This window comes from Ascaphus truei, chromosome 4 (genome assembly GCF_040206685.1).
Source record: "Ascaphus truei isolate aAscTru1 chromosome 4, aAscTru1.hap1, whole genome shotgun sequence".
NCBI lineage: Eukaryota > Metazoa > Chordata > Amphibia > Anura > Ascaphidae > Ascaphus > Ascaphus truei.
The window spans coordinates 1,654,674-1,671,885 of record NC_134486.1 but is presented as its reverse complement, the minus strand read 5'-3'; the positions used below and the strand labels follow the sequence as shown (position 1 = coordinate 1,671,885).

The following is a 17,212-nucleotide window of genomic DNA, read 5'->3' as shown; positions in this document are numbered from 1 at the left end:
TACTCACATATCAGCTGTACCCCTCTATATGTGTCTCTTACATACATGTGTATGGGAGCTGCAGCCTGGCACAGACACTAATGTGCTGGGGGGATACAGGGGGTAATCACAGGGAGCAGCAAGGAGCAGGTAACCCTGCAATATACTCACATATCAGCTGTACCCCTCTATATGTGTCTCTTACATACATGTGTATGGGAGCTGCAGCCTGGCACAGACACTAATGTGCTGGGGGGGATACAGGGGGTAATCACAGGGAGCAGCAAGGAGCAGGTAATCCTGCAATATACTCACATATCAGCTGTACCCCTCTATATGTGTCTCTTACATACATGTGTATGGGAGCTGCAGCCTGGCACAGACACTAATGTGCTGGGGGGGATACAGGGGGTAATCACAGGGAGCAGCAAGGAGCAGGTAATCCTGCAATATACTCACATATCAGCTGTACCCCTCTATATGTGTCTCTTACATACATGTGTATGGGAGCTGCAGCCTGGCACAGACACTAATGTGCTGGGGGGGGATACAGGGGTAATCACAGGCAGCAGCAAGGAGCAGGTAATCCTGCAATATACTCACATATCAGCTGTACCCCTCTATATGTGTCTCTTACATACATGTGTATGGGAGCTGCAGCCTGGCACAGACACTAATGTGCTGGGGGGGATACAGGGGGTAATCACAGGGAGCAGCAAGGAGCAGGTAATCCTGCAATATACTCACATATCAGCTGTACCCCTCTATATGTGTCTCTTACATACATGTGTATGGGAGCTGCAGCCTGGCACAGACACTAATGTGCTGGGGGGGGATACAGGGGTAATCACAGGGAGCAGCAAGGAGCAGGTAACCCTGCAATATACTCACATATCAGCTGTACCCCTCTATATGTGTCTCTTACATACATGTGTATGGGAGCTGCAGCCTGGCACAGACACTAATGTGCTGGGGGGGGATACAGGGGGTAATCACAGGGAGCAGCAAGGAGCAGGTAACCCTGCAATATACTCACATATCAGCTGTACCCCTCTATATGTGTCTCTTACATACATGTGTATGGGAGCTGCAGCCTGGCACAGACACTAATGTGCAGGGGGGATACAGGGGGTAATCACAGGCAGCAGCAAGGAGCAGGTAACCCTGCAATATACTCACATATCAGCTGTACCCCTCTATATGTGTCTCTTACATACATGTGTATGGGAGCTGCAGCCTGGCACAGACACTAATGTGCTGGGGGGGGATACAGGGGATAATCACAGGGAGCAGCAAGGAGCAGGTAATCCTGCAATATACTCACATATCAGCTGTACCCCTCTATATGTGTCTCTTACATACATGTGTATGGGAGCTGCAGCCTGGCACAGACACTAATGTGCTGGGGGGGATACAGGGGGTAATCACAGGGAGCAGCAAGGAGCAGGTAATCCTGCAATATACTCACATATCAGCTGTACCCCTCTATATGTGTCTCTTACATACATGTGTATGGGAGCTGCAGCCTGGCACATACACTAATGTGCTGGGGGGGATACAGGGGGTAATCACAGGGAGCAGCAAGGAGCAGGTAACCCTGCAATATACTCACATATCAGCTGTACCCCTCTATATGTGTCTCTTACATACATGTGTATGGGAGCTGCAGCCTGGCACAGACACTAATGTGCTGGGGGGGATACAGGGGGTAATCACAGGCAGCAGCAAGGAGCAGGTAATCCTGCAATATACTCACATATCAGCTGTACCCCTCTATATGTGTCTCTTACATACATGTGTATGGGAGCTGCAGCCTGGCACAGACACTAATGTGCTGGGGGGATACAGGGGGTAATCACAGGGAGCAGCAAGGAGCAGGTAACCCTGCAATATACTCACATATCAGCTGTACCCCTCTATATGTGTCTCTTACATACATGTGTATGGGAGCTGCAGCCTGGCACAGACACTAATGTGCTGGGGGGGATACAGGGGGTAATCACAGGCAGCAGCAAGGAGCAGGTAATCCTGCAATATACTCACATATCAGCTGTACCCCTCTATATGTGTCTCTTACATACATGTGTATGGGAGCTGCAGCCTGGCACAGACACTAATGTGCTGGGGGGGATACAGGGGGTAATCACAGGGAGCAGCAAGGAGCAGGTAACCCTGCAATATACTCACATATCAGCTGTACCCCTCTATATGTGTCTCTTACATACATGTGTATGGGAGCTGCAGCCTGGCACAGACACTAATGTGCTGGGGGGGATACAGGGGGTAATCACAGGGAGCAGCAAGGAGCAGGTAATCCTGCAATATACTCACATATCAGCTGTACCCCTCTATATGTGTCTCTTACATACATGTGTATGGGAGCTGCAGCCTGGCACAGACACTAATGTGCTGGGGGGGATACAGGGGGTAATCACAGGGAGCAGCAAGGAGCAGGTAATCCTGCAATATACTCACATATCAGCTGTACCCCTCTATATGTGTCTCTTACATACATGTGTATGGGAGCTGCAGCCTGGCACAGACACTAATGTGCTGGGGGGGGATACAGGGGTAATCACAGGCAGCAGCAAGGAGCAGGTAATCCTGCAATATACTCACATATCAGCTGTACCCCTCTATATGTGTCTCTTACATACATGTGTATGGGAGCTGCAGCCTGGCACAGACACTAATGTGCTGGGGGGGATACAGGGGGTAATCACAGGGAGCAGCAAGGAGCAGGTAATCCTGCAATATACTCACATATCAGCTGTACCCCTCTATATGTGTCTCTTACATACATGTGTATGGGAGCTGCAGCCTGGCACAGACACTAATGTGCTGGGGGGGGATACAGGGGTAATCACAGGGAGCAGCAAGGAGCAGGTAACCCTGCAATATACTCACATATCAGCTGTACCCCTCTATATGTGTCTCTTACATACATGTGTATGGGAGCTGCAGCCTGGCACAGACACTAATGTGCTGGGGGGATACAGGGGGTAATCACAGGGAGCAGCAAGGAGCAGGTAATCCTGCAATATACTCACATATCAGCTGTACCCCTCTATATGTGTCTCTTACATACATGTGTATGGGAGCTGCAGCCTGGCACAGACACTAATGTGCTGGGGGGGGATACAGGGGGTAATCACAGGCAGCAGCAAGGAGCAGGTAATCCTGCAATATACTCACATATCAGCTGTACCCCTCTATATGTGTCTCTTACATACATGTGTATGGGAGCTGCAGCCTGGCACAGACACTAATGTGCTGGGGGGGGATACAGGGGGTAATCACAGGGAGCAGCAAGGAGCAGGTAACCCTGCAATATACTCACATATCAGCTGTACCCCTCTATATGTGTCTCTTACATACATGTGTATGGGAGCTGCAGCCTGGCACAGACACTAATGTGCAGGGGGGATACAGGGGGTAATCAAAGGCAGCAGCAAGGAGCAGGTAACCCTGCAATATACTCACATATCAGCTGTACCCCTCTATATGTGTCTCTTACATACATGTGTATGGGAGCTGCAGCCTGGCACAGACACTAATGTGCTGGGGGGGGATACAGGGGATAATCACAGGGAGCAGCAAGGAGCAGGTAATCCTGCAATATACTCACATATCAGCTGTACCCCTCTATATGTGTCTCTTACATACATGTGTATGGGAGCTGCAGCCTGGCACAGACACTAATGTGCTGGGGGGGATACAGGGGGTAATCACAGGGAGCAGCAAGGAGCAGGTAATCCTGCAATATACTCACATATCAGCTGTACCCCTCTATATGTGTCTCTTACATACATGTGTATGGGAGCTGCAGCCTGGCACATACACTAATGTGCTGGGGGGGATACAGGGGGTAATCACAGGGAGCAGCAAGGAGCAGGTAACCCTGCAATATACTCACATATCAGCTGTACCCCTCTATATGTGTCTCTTACATACATGTGTATGGGAGCTGCAGCCTGGCACAGACACTAATGTGCTGGGGGGGATACAGGGGGTAATCACAGGCAGCAGCAAGGAGCAGGTAATCCTGCAATATACTCACATATCAGCTGTACCCCTCTATATGTGTCTCTTACATACATGTGTATGGGAGCTGCAGCCTGGCACAGACACTAATGTGCTGGGGGGATACAGGGGGTAATCACAGGGAGCAGCAAGGAGCAGGTAACCCTGCAATATACTCACATATCAGCTGTACCCCTCTATATGTGTCTCTTACATACATGTGTGAGAGAGCTGCAGCCTGGCACAGACACTAATGTGCTGGGGGGATACAGGGGTAATCACAGGGAGCAGCAAGGAGCAGGTAACCCTGCAATATACTCACATATCAGCTGTACCCCTCTATATGTGTCTCTTACATACATGTGTATGGGAGCTGCAGCCTGGCACAGACACTAATGTGCTGGGGGGGATACAGGGGGTAATCACAGGCAGCAGCAAGGAGCAGGTAATCCTGCAATATACTCACATATCAGCTGTACCCCTCTATATGTGTCTCTTACATACATGTGTATGGGAGCTGCAGCCTGGCACAGACACTAATGTGCTGGGGGGGATACAGGGGGTAATCACAGGGAGCAGCAAGGAGCAGGTAACCCTGCAATATACTCACATATCAGCTGTACCCCTCTATATGTGTCTCTTACATACATGTGTATGGGAGCTGCAGCCTGGCACAGACACTAATGTGCTGGGGGGGATACAGGGGGTAATCACAGGGAGCAGCAAGGAGCAGGTAATCCTGCAATATACTCACATATCAGCTGTACCCCTCTATATGTGTCTCTTACATACATGTGTATGGGAGCTGCAGCCTGGCACAGACACTAATGTGCTGGGGGGGATACAGGGGGTAATCACAGGGAGCAGCAAGGAGCAGGTAATCCTGCAATATACTCACATATCAGCTGTACCCCTCTATATGTGTCTCTTACATACATGTGTATGGGAGCTGCAGCCTGGCACAGACACTAATGTGCTGGGGGGGGATACAGGGGTAATCACAGGCAGCAGCAAGGAGCAGGTAACCCTGCAATATACTCACATATCAGCTGTACCCCTCTATATGTGTCTCTTACATACATGTGTATGGGAGCTGCAGCCTGGCACAGACACTAATGTGCTGGGGGGATACAGGGGGTAATCACAGGCAGCAGCAAGGAGCAGGTAACCCTGCAATATACTCACATATCAGCTGTACCCCTCTATATGTGTCTCTTACATACATGTGTATGGGAGCTGCAGCCTGGCACAGACACTAATGTGCTGGGGGGGATACAGGGGGTAATCACAGGCAGCAGCAAGGAGCAGGTAACCCTGCAATATACTCACATATCAGCTGTACCCCTCTATATGTGTCTCTTACATACATGTGTATGGGAGCTGCAGCCTGGCACAGACACTAATGTGCTGGGGGGATACAGGGGGTAATCACAGGCAGCAGCAAGGAGCAGGTAACCCTGCAATATACTCACATATCAGCTGTACCCCTCTATATGTGTCTCTTACATACATGTGTATGGGAGCTGCAGCCTGGCACAGACACTAATGTGCTGGGGGGATACAGGGGGTAATCACAGGGAGCAGCAAGGAGCAGGTAATCCTGCAATATACTCACATATCAGCTGTACCCCTCTATATGTGTCTCTTACATACATGTGTATGGGAGCTGCAGCCTGGCACAGACACTAATGTGCTGGGGGGGATACAGGGGGTAATCACGGGGAGCAACAAGGAGCAGGTAATCCTGCAATATACTCACATATCAGCTGTACCCCTCTATATGTGTCTCTTACATACATGTGTATGGGACCTGCAGCCTGGCACAGACACTAATGTGCTGGGGGGGATACAGGGGGTAATCACAGGGAGCAGCAAGGAGCAGGTAACCCTGCAATATACTCACATATCAGCTGTACCCCTCTATATGTGTCTCTTACATACATGTGTATGGGAGCTGCAGCCTGGCACAGACACTAATGTGCTGGGGGGGATACAGGGGGTAATCACAGGGAGCAGCAAGGAGCAGGTAACCCTGCAATATACTCACATATCAGCTGTACCCCTCTATATGTGTCTCTTACATACATGTGTATGGGAGCTGCAGCCTGGCACAGACACTAATATGCTGGGGGGATACAGGGGGTAATCACGGGGAGCAACAAGGAGCAGGTAATCCTGCAATATACTCACATATCAGCTGTACCCCTCTATATGTGTCTCTTACATACATGTGTATGGGAGCTGCAGCCTGGCACAGACACTAATGTGCTGGGGGGATACAGGGGGTAATCACAGGGAGCAGCAAGGAGCAGGTAATCCTGCAATATACTCACATATCAGCTGTACCCCTCTATATGTGTCTCTTACATACATGTGTATGGGAGCTGCAGCCTGTGCTGGGGGGATACAGGGAGGATATGACAATCCTGTGACATGTCCTCTTCTCTTCAATAGGACTGGGACCTGCAGCCATTCATTATCTGTGTCCCCCCCCCGGGGGCCTCCTGAGAGCTGCAGCTAAAGACACTAATGTGCTTGGGGCAGTGAGGGAGGACAGAGGGGATCTGCCCACTACCAGCATGGACAGAGGGGCGCTGCCCACTACCAGCATGGACAGAGGGGCACTGCCCACTACCAGCATAGACAGAGGGGCACTGCCCACTACCAGCATGGACAGAGGGGCGCTGCCCACTACCAGCACGGACAGAGGGGTGCTGCCCACTACCAGCATGGACAGAGGGGCGCTGCCCACTACCAGCACGGACAGAGGAGCGCTGCCCACTACCGGCATGGACAGAGGGGTGCTGCCCACTACCTGCACGGACAGAGGGGTGCTGCCCACTACCTGCACGGACAGAGGGGTGCTGCCCACTACCTGCACGGACAGAGGGGCACTGCCCACTACCAGCATGGACAGAGGGGCGCTGCCCACTACCGGCACGGACAGAGGGGTGCTGCCCACTACCGGCATGGATCCCCACGTGCTAAGTGAGTATAGCAGATATTGTGGGGGCGCTGAGATCTGCACGGTGGGAATATCGGGGTATTTTGCATTATGTGAGTCACACACCCAAACTAATTAATCTTGTGTCCTTATAGAGCCGCTAGCAGGTAACACCTCATGTCCCATCTCTGTAAGGGATTTCTGCCAGAAGGGCGAGTGAGGGATTTCTTCCCGACGGGTATTACCCCAATATCAGAGGAGGTGATAGCACTATAAGAGCCCCACTCCCAGCTTTACACGGGGCATTTCCATTTCTTATTGCCAGGTTTCCCAGGGATTGTTCCGGAGAGGTTACAGATTAAGTCAGAGAGAGAAGAGCCGAACGCTGAGGAACATCTCGCCCCGATAAAGAGGGAAATACATTCATTACCTGTTGGGGGTAAGTACCCTTATATCCGCACCTGTCTTTATTCAATTTGGTGAAAGTATGTGGTGGTAGGGGACTCCATTATTAAGAAGGTAGATAGGGAAATCTGTTGCCGATGACCGCATGAATCATGAATCATGAATCATGACCGCATGAACCGAACAGTTTGTTGTCTCCCGGGTGCTCGGGTTCGGCACATTGCGGATCGGGTAGACAGATTGTTGGGGGTTTGGGGCTGGGATTGACCCGGCGGTCTTGGTACACGTTGGCACCAATGACAAAGTTAGAGATAGATGGAGGGTCCTAAACAATGATTACAGGGATCTAGGCGAAAAGCTTAAGGCAAGGACCTCCAAGGTAGTATTTTCTGAAATCCTACCAGTGCCGCAGGGAGACCGTCAGAGATCAGGGAGGTGAATGCATGGCTTAGGCTTTCGTCCCACTGCGTCCGGCGGCGTGCGCGGCCGCGTTACTCACCATCACCTGTATCCTCCCGAGCCGGTCCCAGTCCCCCCTCGCTACACGGCTCACTACACGCTGTGACGCGTCAGCCGCTAGGGGATACAAGAGAATTGAGATCCCGAGCAGTGACGCGTCACGTGGTGTGGCTGTGAGCCAATCAGAGACGGGTCTGGAGTTGTCAGCTTCGTGGGGGGCGGGGAAGTGTGTGTGTGTATGGATGTATATATATTGTGTTGTGTGTTTACAGCCCCTCTCCACGTCTCTCATTTATTTTAACTTTTTGCTGCCCGGGTCCCCCTCTTCCCCCGATCCCCGCGGCTGCTGCCCGCTCGGGCAGGGAAGTGAGAGTGGGGTCAGTAAGTTGTGTGCCCCCCCCCCCCTCTTCCCCCGATCCCCGCGGCTGCTGCCCGCTCGGGCAGGGAAGTGAGAGCGGGGTCAGTAAGTTGTGTGGGCCCCCCCCCCTCTGCCTCCGATCCTTGTGGCTGCTGCCCGCTCGGGCAGGGAAGTGAGAGTGGGGTCAGTAAGTTGTGTGGGGCCCCCCCCACCCTGCCCCCGATACCCACGGCTGCTGCCCGCTCGGGCAGGGAAGTGAGAGCGGGGTCAGTAAGTTGTGTGGGGCCCCCCCCACCCTGCCCCCGATCCCCGCGGCCGCTGCCCGCTCGGGCAGGGAAGTGAGAGTGGGGTCAGTAAGTTGTGTGTGCCCCCCCCCCCTCTGCCTCCGATCCTTGTGGCTGCTGCCCGCTCGGGCAGGGAAGTGAGAGCGGGGTCAGTAAGTTGTGTGTGCCCCCCCCCCCTCTGCCTCCGATCCTTGTGGCTGCTGCCCGCTCGGGCAGGGAAGTGAGAGCGGGGTCAGTAAGTTGTGTGCCCCCCCCCCCTCTGCCTCCGATCCTTGTGGCTGCTGCCCGCTCGGGCAGGGAAGTGAGAGCGGGGTCAGTAAGTTGTGTGCCCCCCCCCCCTCTGCCTCCGATCCTTGTGGCTGCTGCCCAGGCCAGAGGTAAGCGCGCGGGGAGGGGGATGGGGGGTGGATTAGCGGTAGCGTGGCTGGCCCCATTCTTTCCCACTCTGGGGGGATTGAGCGTGGGGGGGAAGCTGGGGAGAGGCAGGCATTGGTGGTTCAGTGGGTGGCGCGGGGAGGTGTCCCCCAGCCCCCGATCCCCCCGGGGGAGCTGTGAAGGAGCCAGCTTGTGGGCGCGTGGGGCTCCCGCATGGCACCGCCTCCCCCTCCTGCCCCCGGTTCCTCGTCGGTTGAAGGAGAGGGGTGGGAGGGTTTGCCAACACGTTTCCTCCCCCCAACCCCACATCATAGCCGCGCCCCCTCCCGACCCGCTTTGGCCACGCCGGCCCCCCCCCCCCCCCCGCACCAAGAAAAGTCAGCTGCAGACCGCAGATTTATTTATTTATAAAATATTTTTACCAGGAAGTAATACAGTGAGAGTTACCTCTCGTTTTCACGTACGTCCTGGGCACAGAGTAAGACAGATAATACATGGTTACAGATACAGTTACATAATGAGCAGGGTGTACATTATATACAAGACATTGCGTGCACAGTTACAGATCTTATACTATATTAGTGAAAGCACTGTATGTCTGTCTGCATGGCCTCTGTCCCTAGGGGAAATCTCATTGGTCCCTTGGGCCGCCCCCGCACACCTCTCATTGGCCTGAGGCGGAGTGACAGGCCAAAGGACACACACACAGGGACACACACACACACACTGTTAGCAGCACATCTCCCGGTCTCTTACCCGCCGGTCCGCCTCTTCCTCCCCGAACATCAGGCTGAAATCCAAGTCATTGTGACCCGCGCGCACCTCCTCCACTCCCCGTGTCTCCGTTTCCCGGGCTTTGCCCCCCTGCCCTCCCTCCGCCTGCCCTTTGCCCCCCCTCCCTGCCCTTTGCCCCCCCTCCCTGCCCTTTGCCCCCCCCCTACCTACCTTTTGCCCCCCCCCCCCGCCCTTCCACTCCATGCCCCCTGCCCTTCCACTCCATGCCCCCTGCCCTTCCACGCCCGGGCAACGCCGGGTATATCAGCTAGTAATATATATTATAGGCGTATGTAACAGTTACAGATAATATATATTATAGGCGTATGTAACAGTTACAGACCAGATTAAAATGTGAGACAGCCTTAGATTTGAAAGAACTTAAGCTGGTGGTGGATGTGAGAGTCTCCGGTAGGTGTTCCAGTTTTGGGGTGCACGGTAAGAGAAGGAGGAGCGGCCGGATACTTTGTTGAGCCTTGGGATCATGAACAGTCTTTTGGAGTCTGATCTCAGAGGATAGGTGCTGCATGTGGTAGGGGTGAGGAGCTTGTTCAGGTAGCTGGGTAGCTTGCCCATGAAGAATTTAAAGGCAAGACAGGAAAGGTGAACTTTGCGCCTAGACTCGAGTGATGACCAATCTAGTTCTTTGAGCATTTCGCAGTGATGTGTGTTGTAGTTGCGTTGGAGAACAAAACGACAAATTGAATTGTAGAGGGTGTCAAGTTTGCTAAGGTGGGTTTGAGGAGCCGAGCCATATACTATGTCTCCATAGTCAATAATTGGCATTAGCATCTGCTGTGCGATACGCTTTCTGACCAGGAGACTTAGAGAGGATTTGTTCCTGTAAAGTACCCCTAGTTTGGCATAGGTCTTGGTTGTCAGGGCATCAATGTGCATCCCGAATGTTAAGTGGGAGTCAAACCATAAGCCCAGGTATTTAAAACTAGTGTTAGGGTGGTGTTAGCGTTGGTTCTAATCAGGAGCTCAGTCACTGGAAGCTTTAAAAATTTAGTCTTGGTTCCAAATAACATTGTTACAGTCTTGTCAGTGTTTAAAAACAGTTTGTTTTGGGAAATCCAGTTTTCGAGTCTCAAAAAGTCAGACTGAAGTATGTGTTGAAGGTCAGAGAGGCTATGGCTGTGTGCATACAGGATTGTGTCATCTGCATACATGTGTATTGAGGCTTCCTTACAAGCTGTGGGAAGATCATTAATGAATACTGAGAAGAGTAGGGGCCCCAGAACAGAGCCTTGCGGGACACCACAGGTGATATCCAGGGGGTTGGAGTTAGAGCCTGAGATGGATGTTGGGATCTTCCTGATAGGTAGGACTGAAACCAATTTAAAGCATGTTTCCCTATTCCAGAGCTCTGGAGTTTGTTAAGCAGGATAGCATGATCAACTGTGTCAAAAGCCTTTGCAAAATCTAGGAATACTGCACCAGTGAGTTGTCCCCGTTCCATTCCACACTGGATTTCATTGCAAACTTTTAGCAGGGTAGTTACGGTGGAGTGTTTGGGACGAAACCCATATCTAAAACCTGTCGCTTTTTCCTCCGCAATATAACAAAGATACATCCTTTCCTCTGTTGCTCGACTGCTAAAACTCTGACTCAGGCCCTCATTCTCTCCCGTCTTGATTACTGTAACCTCCTGCTGTCCGGCCTTCCTGCCTCTCACCTGTCTCCCCTACAATCTATCCTAAACGCTGCTGCCAGAATCATTCTACTCTTTCCTAGATCTGTCTCAGCATCTCCCCTCCTGAAATCCCTCTCCTGGCTTCCGATCAAATCCCGCATCTCACACTCAATTCTTTTCCTCACTTTTTTTTCAACTTTCACTTTTTATTTGTGGATATCAGGTATACAGAATCGCACCTCCCATAGGCGTACATTACAGACATTCCACTTTTAACAGCTGTCAACACTAACAGCATCAGACGAACAACATAAAGGGAAACAAGACAAGACATACTCGACTCACAAGACTGGGGGGGGTACACAGAGGGTGAGGGGGAGGAGGGGGGGGTGATCTTGCAAAGCTCTGGAGATGGGTCCGTACGACCCGGAGTGACTGTGTCCTGTCTCCACTGACCTTACCGCATAATGTGACTGCTGGGTGGCTCTGTCTAGTGTATCCCTACGTCCGTGTCCAGTCTGTCCCGTCCAAGGAGAACGCATTTGTTCTTATTAGTGCAAAATTGTGGCGGCGTCCACCCCTGGGATGTTGGTTTGGGCTAACCACGGGTCCCAGACTTTTAGAAATTTGGTGCCAGAGTCGTTGACCCAACTCGTCAACTGTTCCATCTGGCAAACGTGCCAAATTCGGTTCCTAATTTTGGGGATAATTGGGATCTCATTCTGCTTCCACAATGCTGCGATCACACACCGGGTGGCGGTCGCGAAGTGCATGACCAATTTGTATGTCGTTCTAGACATGTCCTGGGGCCGCCTGCCCACAAGGAACAGCTACAGGTCCAGGGGGATCTCTAATTCGAGAATCCCTTGCAACCAGTCTCGAATTTCTTCCCAAATCGGGGCCACCCTTGGGCAAGACCACAGCATGTGTTTAAGGTCAGCTAATTCACCTAACTGTTTTGGGCAGAGCGGCGAATAACCCCTGACAAATTTAGCTAATTTAGCTGGGGTATGGTACCACCGCATTAGGACCTTATATGCGTTCTAATCAACGTGACACATATTGAGCTTTTTGCGGCAGCTTGCAATATGTGGTCCCATTCTTCGTCCTCTAAAGTATCCCCTAGCTCTGTTTCCCATTGTCGCATGTATCGCAGTCGGGGGCTGTCTACTTGTGCCGGACAGACTACCTCCCTGTACATCCGAGATGTCAGTCCCCTCGTGTCCGTTGGACTCGAACACAGCTGTTCAAAATTAGTTCGTGCGGGACGAACGGGGAATTTGTTATAGAATGCCCTGACCTGGAGGAATCTAAATAACTCTGGATTTGGTAAATTTGATTCATCTTTAAGCATATCGAAGGTCTTGATAGATCTTGCACCCTCCAGGTCCTTTAATCGATTGTACCCTGCTTGCGTCCATTTTATAAATTTATCGCCCAACAGCCCCGGAGCAAAATCCGGATTGCCCCATAGGGGGGTCATTAGTGTTTGTGGTGAAGTTAGGTTAGCTTTCAATTTGGATGTCTCCCAGACCGCCAAGGAGTTCGCTACAGCGCAGAGCGGCGTCCCAATGCTTTTTTTGCATTGTTTTGGTAACCAGATCAAATCGTGGAGTGCCACTGGCGCACAACATTCTCTTTCCAGCTCTGTCCATCTTCTGTTTGTGGGGTCCGCGTGCCATTGAATGATTTGGCTTAATTGTGCCGCTTTATAATACGCCATCAAGCAAGGTACCGATAATCCTCCTTTTACCACTGGTTTTGTCAGTAGGCTTTTTGCAATTCGTGGGCGTTTTTTATTCCAAATAAATTGGATGATGTGAGCTTGAAGGGCTTGGATCTCAGATTTAACTAACGGGATTGGTAGGGTCTGAAACAGATATAGCAGCTTGGGCAGTAAGTTCATCTTTACGCTATTAATCCTGCCGAACCATGATATCCAGTAACCCGCCCAAACCCTGAGATCCTCCTTTAGCTTCTTCATCATCTTGGGGAAATTTGCCTTGTATAAGGTATTGTAATCCCTGGTGATATATACCCCTAGATATTTGATTGCGGAGGGTAGCCACTTAAAATTAAAGTTGAGTTCTAATAGTTTTTCAATTGGTTTTGGCAGATTGATATTGAGCGCCTCTGACTTGGCCTGGTTAATTTTAAACCCTGAGACCATGCTAAAGGTGCCCAGGATCTCAAAGACATTGGGCAGGGCTGTCAGCGGTTTAGAGATAGTTAGGATCACGTCGTCTGCATACAGCGCAGCTTTGTGGTGTTGCTCCCCCGTTTGAATTCCTGTTATATTGGGGCATAACCTGATGTGGGCTGCGAGGGGTTCAATACAGAGGGCAAAAAGTAATGGGGACAGCGGGCAACCCTGACGGGTCCCACTCCGTATGTTAAATAGTTCAGAAGGGAAACCCTGGTGTCTTACTCTCGCTGTGGGTCCTGAGTATAGGGCCATTATTGCCTCTAGAAGGCGGCCTCCGAACCCATACACCCCCAGCGTCTCTCGTAGGTAAGACCAATCGATATGATCGAATGCCTTCTCGGCGTCCAGACTTAACACCATTGACGGTATGTTTTTCTTTTTCGCCAAATCTATCAAATCTATTATCCGTCTGGTGTTATCTGCCGCCTGTCTGCCTGCAATAAAGCCTACTTGATCCGGGTGTATCAGGCCCGGAAGGACACTACCCACCCTGTTTGCCAATAGTTTGGAAAAGATTTTTATGTCCGAATTAATCAGGGAGATTGGCCGGTAGCTCTTGTAGTCTGCCGGGTCCTTACCGGGTTTGTGGATCACTGAGATAGACGCCTGGAGCATCTGGGTCGGGAAGGGCTCCCCCTCTAGGATCCCATTAAATAATTTCAGTAGTTGTGGGGCTAGGGTCTTACAGAATTTTTTGTAATACAAATTAGAGTAGCCATCAGGACCTGGGGCCTTGGCTGGTTTGAGGGACTTAATTACCTCCGTTATCTCTTCCAGGGTGAAATCACAATGTAGGGCCTCTTTCTCAGCCCTGCCCAGGGTCGGGAGCTGCGCCTCCGACAGAAACCTCTTTAAAGTAGCTGATGTTTTTTGGTTGTGGGTAACCTTATCTCCATCATACAGTGTAGCATAGTATTTCCGAAATGCTTCCACTATCTGTCTCGGATCGGAGGTAAGGTCACCCTGCTGTGTTTTAATTGCCGCTATCCGGAAGTTTGGAAGCTTGTTTCGGAGTTTGTTGGCTAGTAAGGTATCTGGCTTGTTGGCTTTTTCGTAAAATCTGCGTTTGGACCAAGCTAACTCCTTTTCGGCCTGGGATGATAACACTAAATTAAGGGCCGCCTTAGTATCTATCAATTCTTGCCATGTGTTCTGGTTTTTGTCCACGGAGTGCTGTGCAGTGAGGAGTGTTAGCTTCGCCTGCAGCTCCTTTATTTTAGACGCTTTCTCTCGTTTCCGCTTACCAGCTATGTTCATAAGGAATCCCCTGAGAGTAGCCTTATGGGCTTCCCAGAGCGTGGCCTGCGACTGCACACTTCCCATGTTTTCTCTAAAGAAATCCCTTATCCGGTCCCGTATCGCCCTTTCGGTAGCGGGGGCCTTGAGAAGAAGCTCGTTATGCTTCCAGTTTGCTCCAGGTCTGTCTAGCCCTACCATCGTGCACCTCAGCTCAATAGGCGCATGGTCGGACCACGAGATCTCGTGGATCTCTGTATGGCCTACCACTGGAACCACTCTGTTTGACACTAGGAAGTAGTCTATTCGGCTATATCTGTCATGGGGGTGCGAGTAAAAAGTGTATTCCCGGGCAGCTGGATGTTGTTCTCTCCATACATCTGTCAACTGACAATCATGGAGGCTGTCACGTATTGTTAGTAGGTCCTGTCTGTGGGCCGTGTTAAGTTGGGTGCATCTGTCCAAGTCAGGGTCCATTGTGCGATTTAGGTCTCCTGCGAGGAAGATACTTCCCTTAGCCATTTTATGTAGTTTACCGAAAAACTGCTCAAAAAAAGTGGGGTTTTGCTCACAAGGGGCGTACACGGACGCTAATGTTACTTGTTGGCCTTGTATTGTGCCCGTCAAGATTAGGAATCTACCTTGTAGATCAGAGTGTTGTTTGTCTATGGTCAGGGCAAGCCTGTTATGTGTGATTATTGCCACACCCCGTTTTTTGACATCTGCGGATGCTAGATAATATGTTCTGTAACTTTTGTCTAGGAATTTTGGGTGGTTTAAGCGGGAAAAATGAGTTTCCTGTAGGAAAATAATGTCGGCCTTCCGTCGGTTATATTCTCTAAAAGCAATTCTCCGTTTTGTGGGGCTGTTGAACCCCTTCACATTATGTGAAATCATTATAATATCATTACTCATCTGGGCGGTATGTCGTGGATACTCTGTTTAACGGCTGTTGTCCGAGTTGGGATCCTTTCTCCTGCTGGCTCTGTCACCGGCCAGTCTCACGCCTCTCTCCCTCCAGGTTCGAAGGATCTGTATCTGGGGCTGAAAGCAAAGGGGGGCTGACACAAAAGGGGGGTGGGGAGGGGAACATAGAGACAAACAACAAGACAGATATCAGAACATTGGTCACATGACTTTGGTACCAGTACCGCGGTCCTGTGATCCTAGCCCCTGGGTAATCGGCGGGGGAGCTCTTCCGCACTCCCTCTTGGCGTCCCTCCCCCTCCCTTGCCACCCGACCCTCCCAGGGACTTTGTCGGTGACCACTAGCCTCACCCAGGCTAGTCCCGACTTGGAGCACATGCGAAGATCAGGGCAGGTCCACACCCCGCTGCCCCTCTCCGTCTGGCTAACATCCACAGATAAACGAATAACTTCAACTTTAACCCCAAGCTGCACCCCGCCCCCAGTCTCGTGCGCTGCCCCCTGCATGTCTCTCCCCTCTCCTCCTTAGATCTGTGGGGACCTCTTGCCACCGCCCAGCTACCTCAGCTTCCATTGGCTCAACCTTCTCCTTCTTTCGTGGCCTTCCTAATCAAGCTTGCGCTGCGCCACTGCCCACCTTTTATACCCTGCTTGTCTACCGTCGGGCTTCTTAAACTCACTACTTTTCCCTACCTACCCCCCTCCTCCCTTCTTCCTTATTCGTTTCCCTGTCTACATTTGCTTTCCGCCGCTACTGGGCTCCTCCCATCTCTCCCCTTCACCTCTTCCCCTTCTTTAACTTACTTCATCCTTCTACTTGCCTTGTCACCGTACTTTCTCCCATACCCTTCTTATCTTAACTTGCTTTACCTTCCTGACTACTTCCTCGTACCCTTTGCTCCCCCTGCAATGCCTCCCTCCTCTGCTTCTCCTTCCTCTCTGTGTACACATCCCCCAGCTTTTCTTTTCACGTGCACTCACTTCCCTTATCCTTTCCCTTCGCTTACAGTCACATCCCCCTACCATCTCAGTACTTCTACCTGCTCCTGCACCTATCCTTTCACTTCCGCTAACATCTAGCTAAACTATCTGCTCTCCGTCCGCTTACTCCCGTCCCGCTTTCTCCCCTCTCTAACTGACTATGGGGGCCAGCGCTTCGTCCAACTGTTCCTCCTCCCTCCGCCGTCCATCTGCCGCTGTGCCGATCTCTCTCCCATCTCGCTGAGCTATGGTCGGGCCGCCTCTCCGCGTCCGCGCTCCTTTCTCTGGACCGCTGCCACCGCCGTGCGCTGCTGGTCTCTGTCACCGCTCGGCTGTCGCCTCTGGAACCGCGTCGACTTCCGTGCGCTGTGTCCATGGTCGTTCCTCTCATTTCCGCCCTTCCCAAGATGGCCGCCTCTGGGTTCGCTCCTTCCGGTGACGTCTTTCCTCCTCCGCCATTTTGGATTAGGAGGACCCTCGAGGAAGACGCAGCCGAAGCCGCTCCTCCTGCCTGAGCTGTTTTCCCGCTTGGTGAGGTGTTCCCGCCATCCCATCTTCCGCGTCCTGCGTTCCAAGCTGGGAGGCCCTCTATCGCTACTCCGGCCGCCATGACGGGACCACGAGG

At 51.7% G+C, this 17,212-nt stretch overlaps 1 protein-coding gene across 11 annotated transcripts in view; it reads left to right on the top strand.

The window, feature by feature from the left end:
* LOC142492497 (uncharacterized) overlaps positions 1–17,212 on the top strand; it is a 229,331-nt gene that overhangs the window by 203,401 nt on the left and 8,718 nt on the right. For 7 of the 11 annotated variants that reach the window (XM_075595169.1, XM_075595164.1, XM_075595166.1 and 4 more), the window contains one exon: positions 7,281–7,385. In XM_075595169.1, coding sequence (XP_075451284.1) covers positions 7,281–7,385 — 105 coding nt within the window. Of the gene's footprint in view, positions 1–6,456; positions 6,991–7,271; positions 7,386–17,117; position 17,212 lie in introns of those variants that run through there. The other 4 variants (XM_075595174.1, XM_075595173.1, XM_075595167.1 and 1 more) reach the window with 4 other exon arrangements.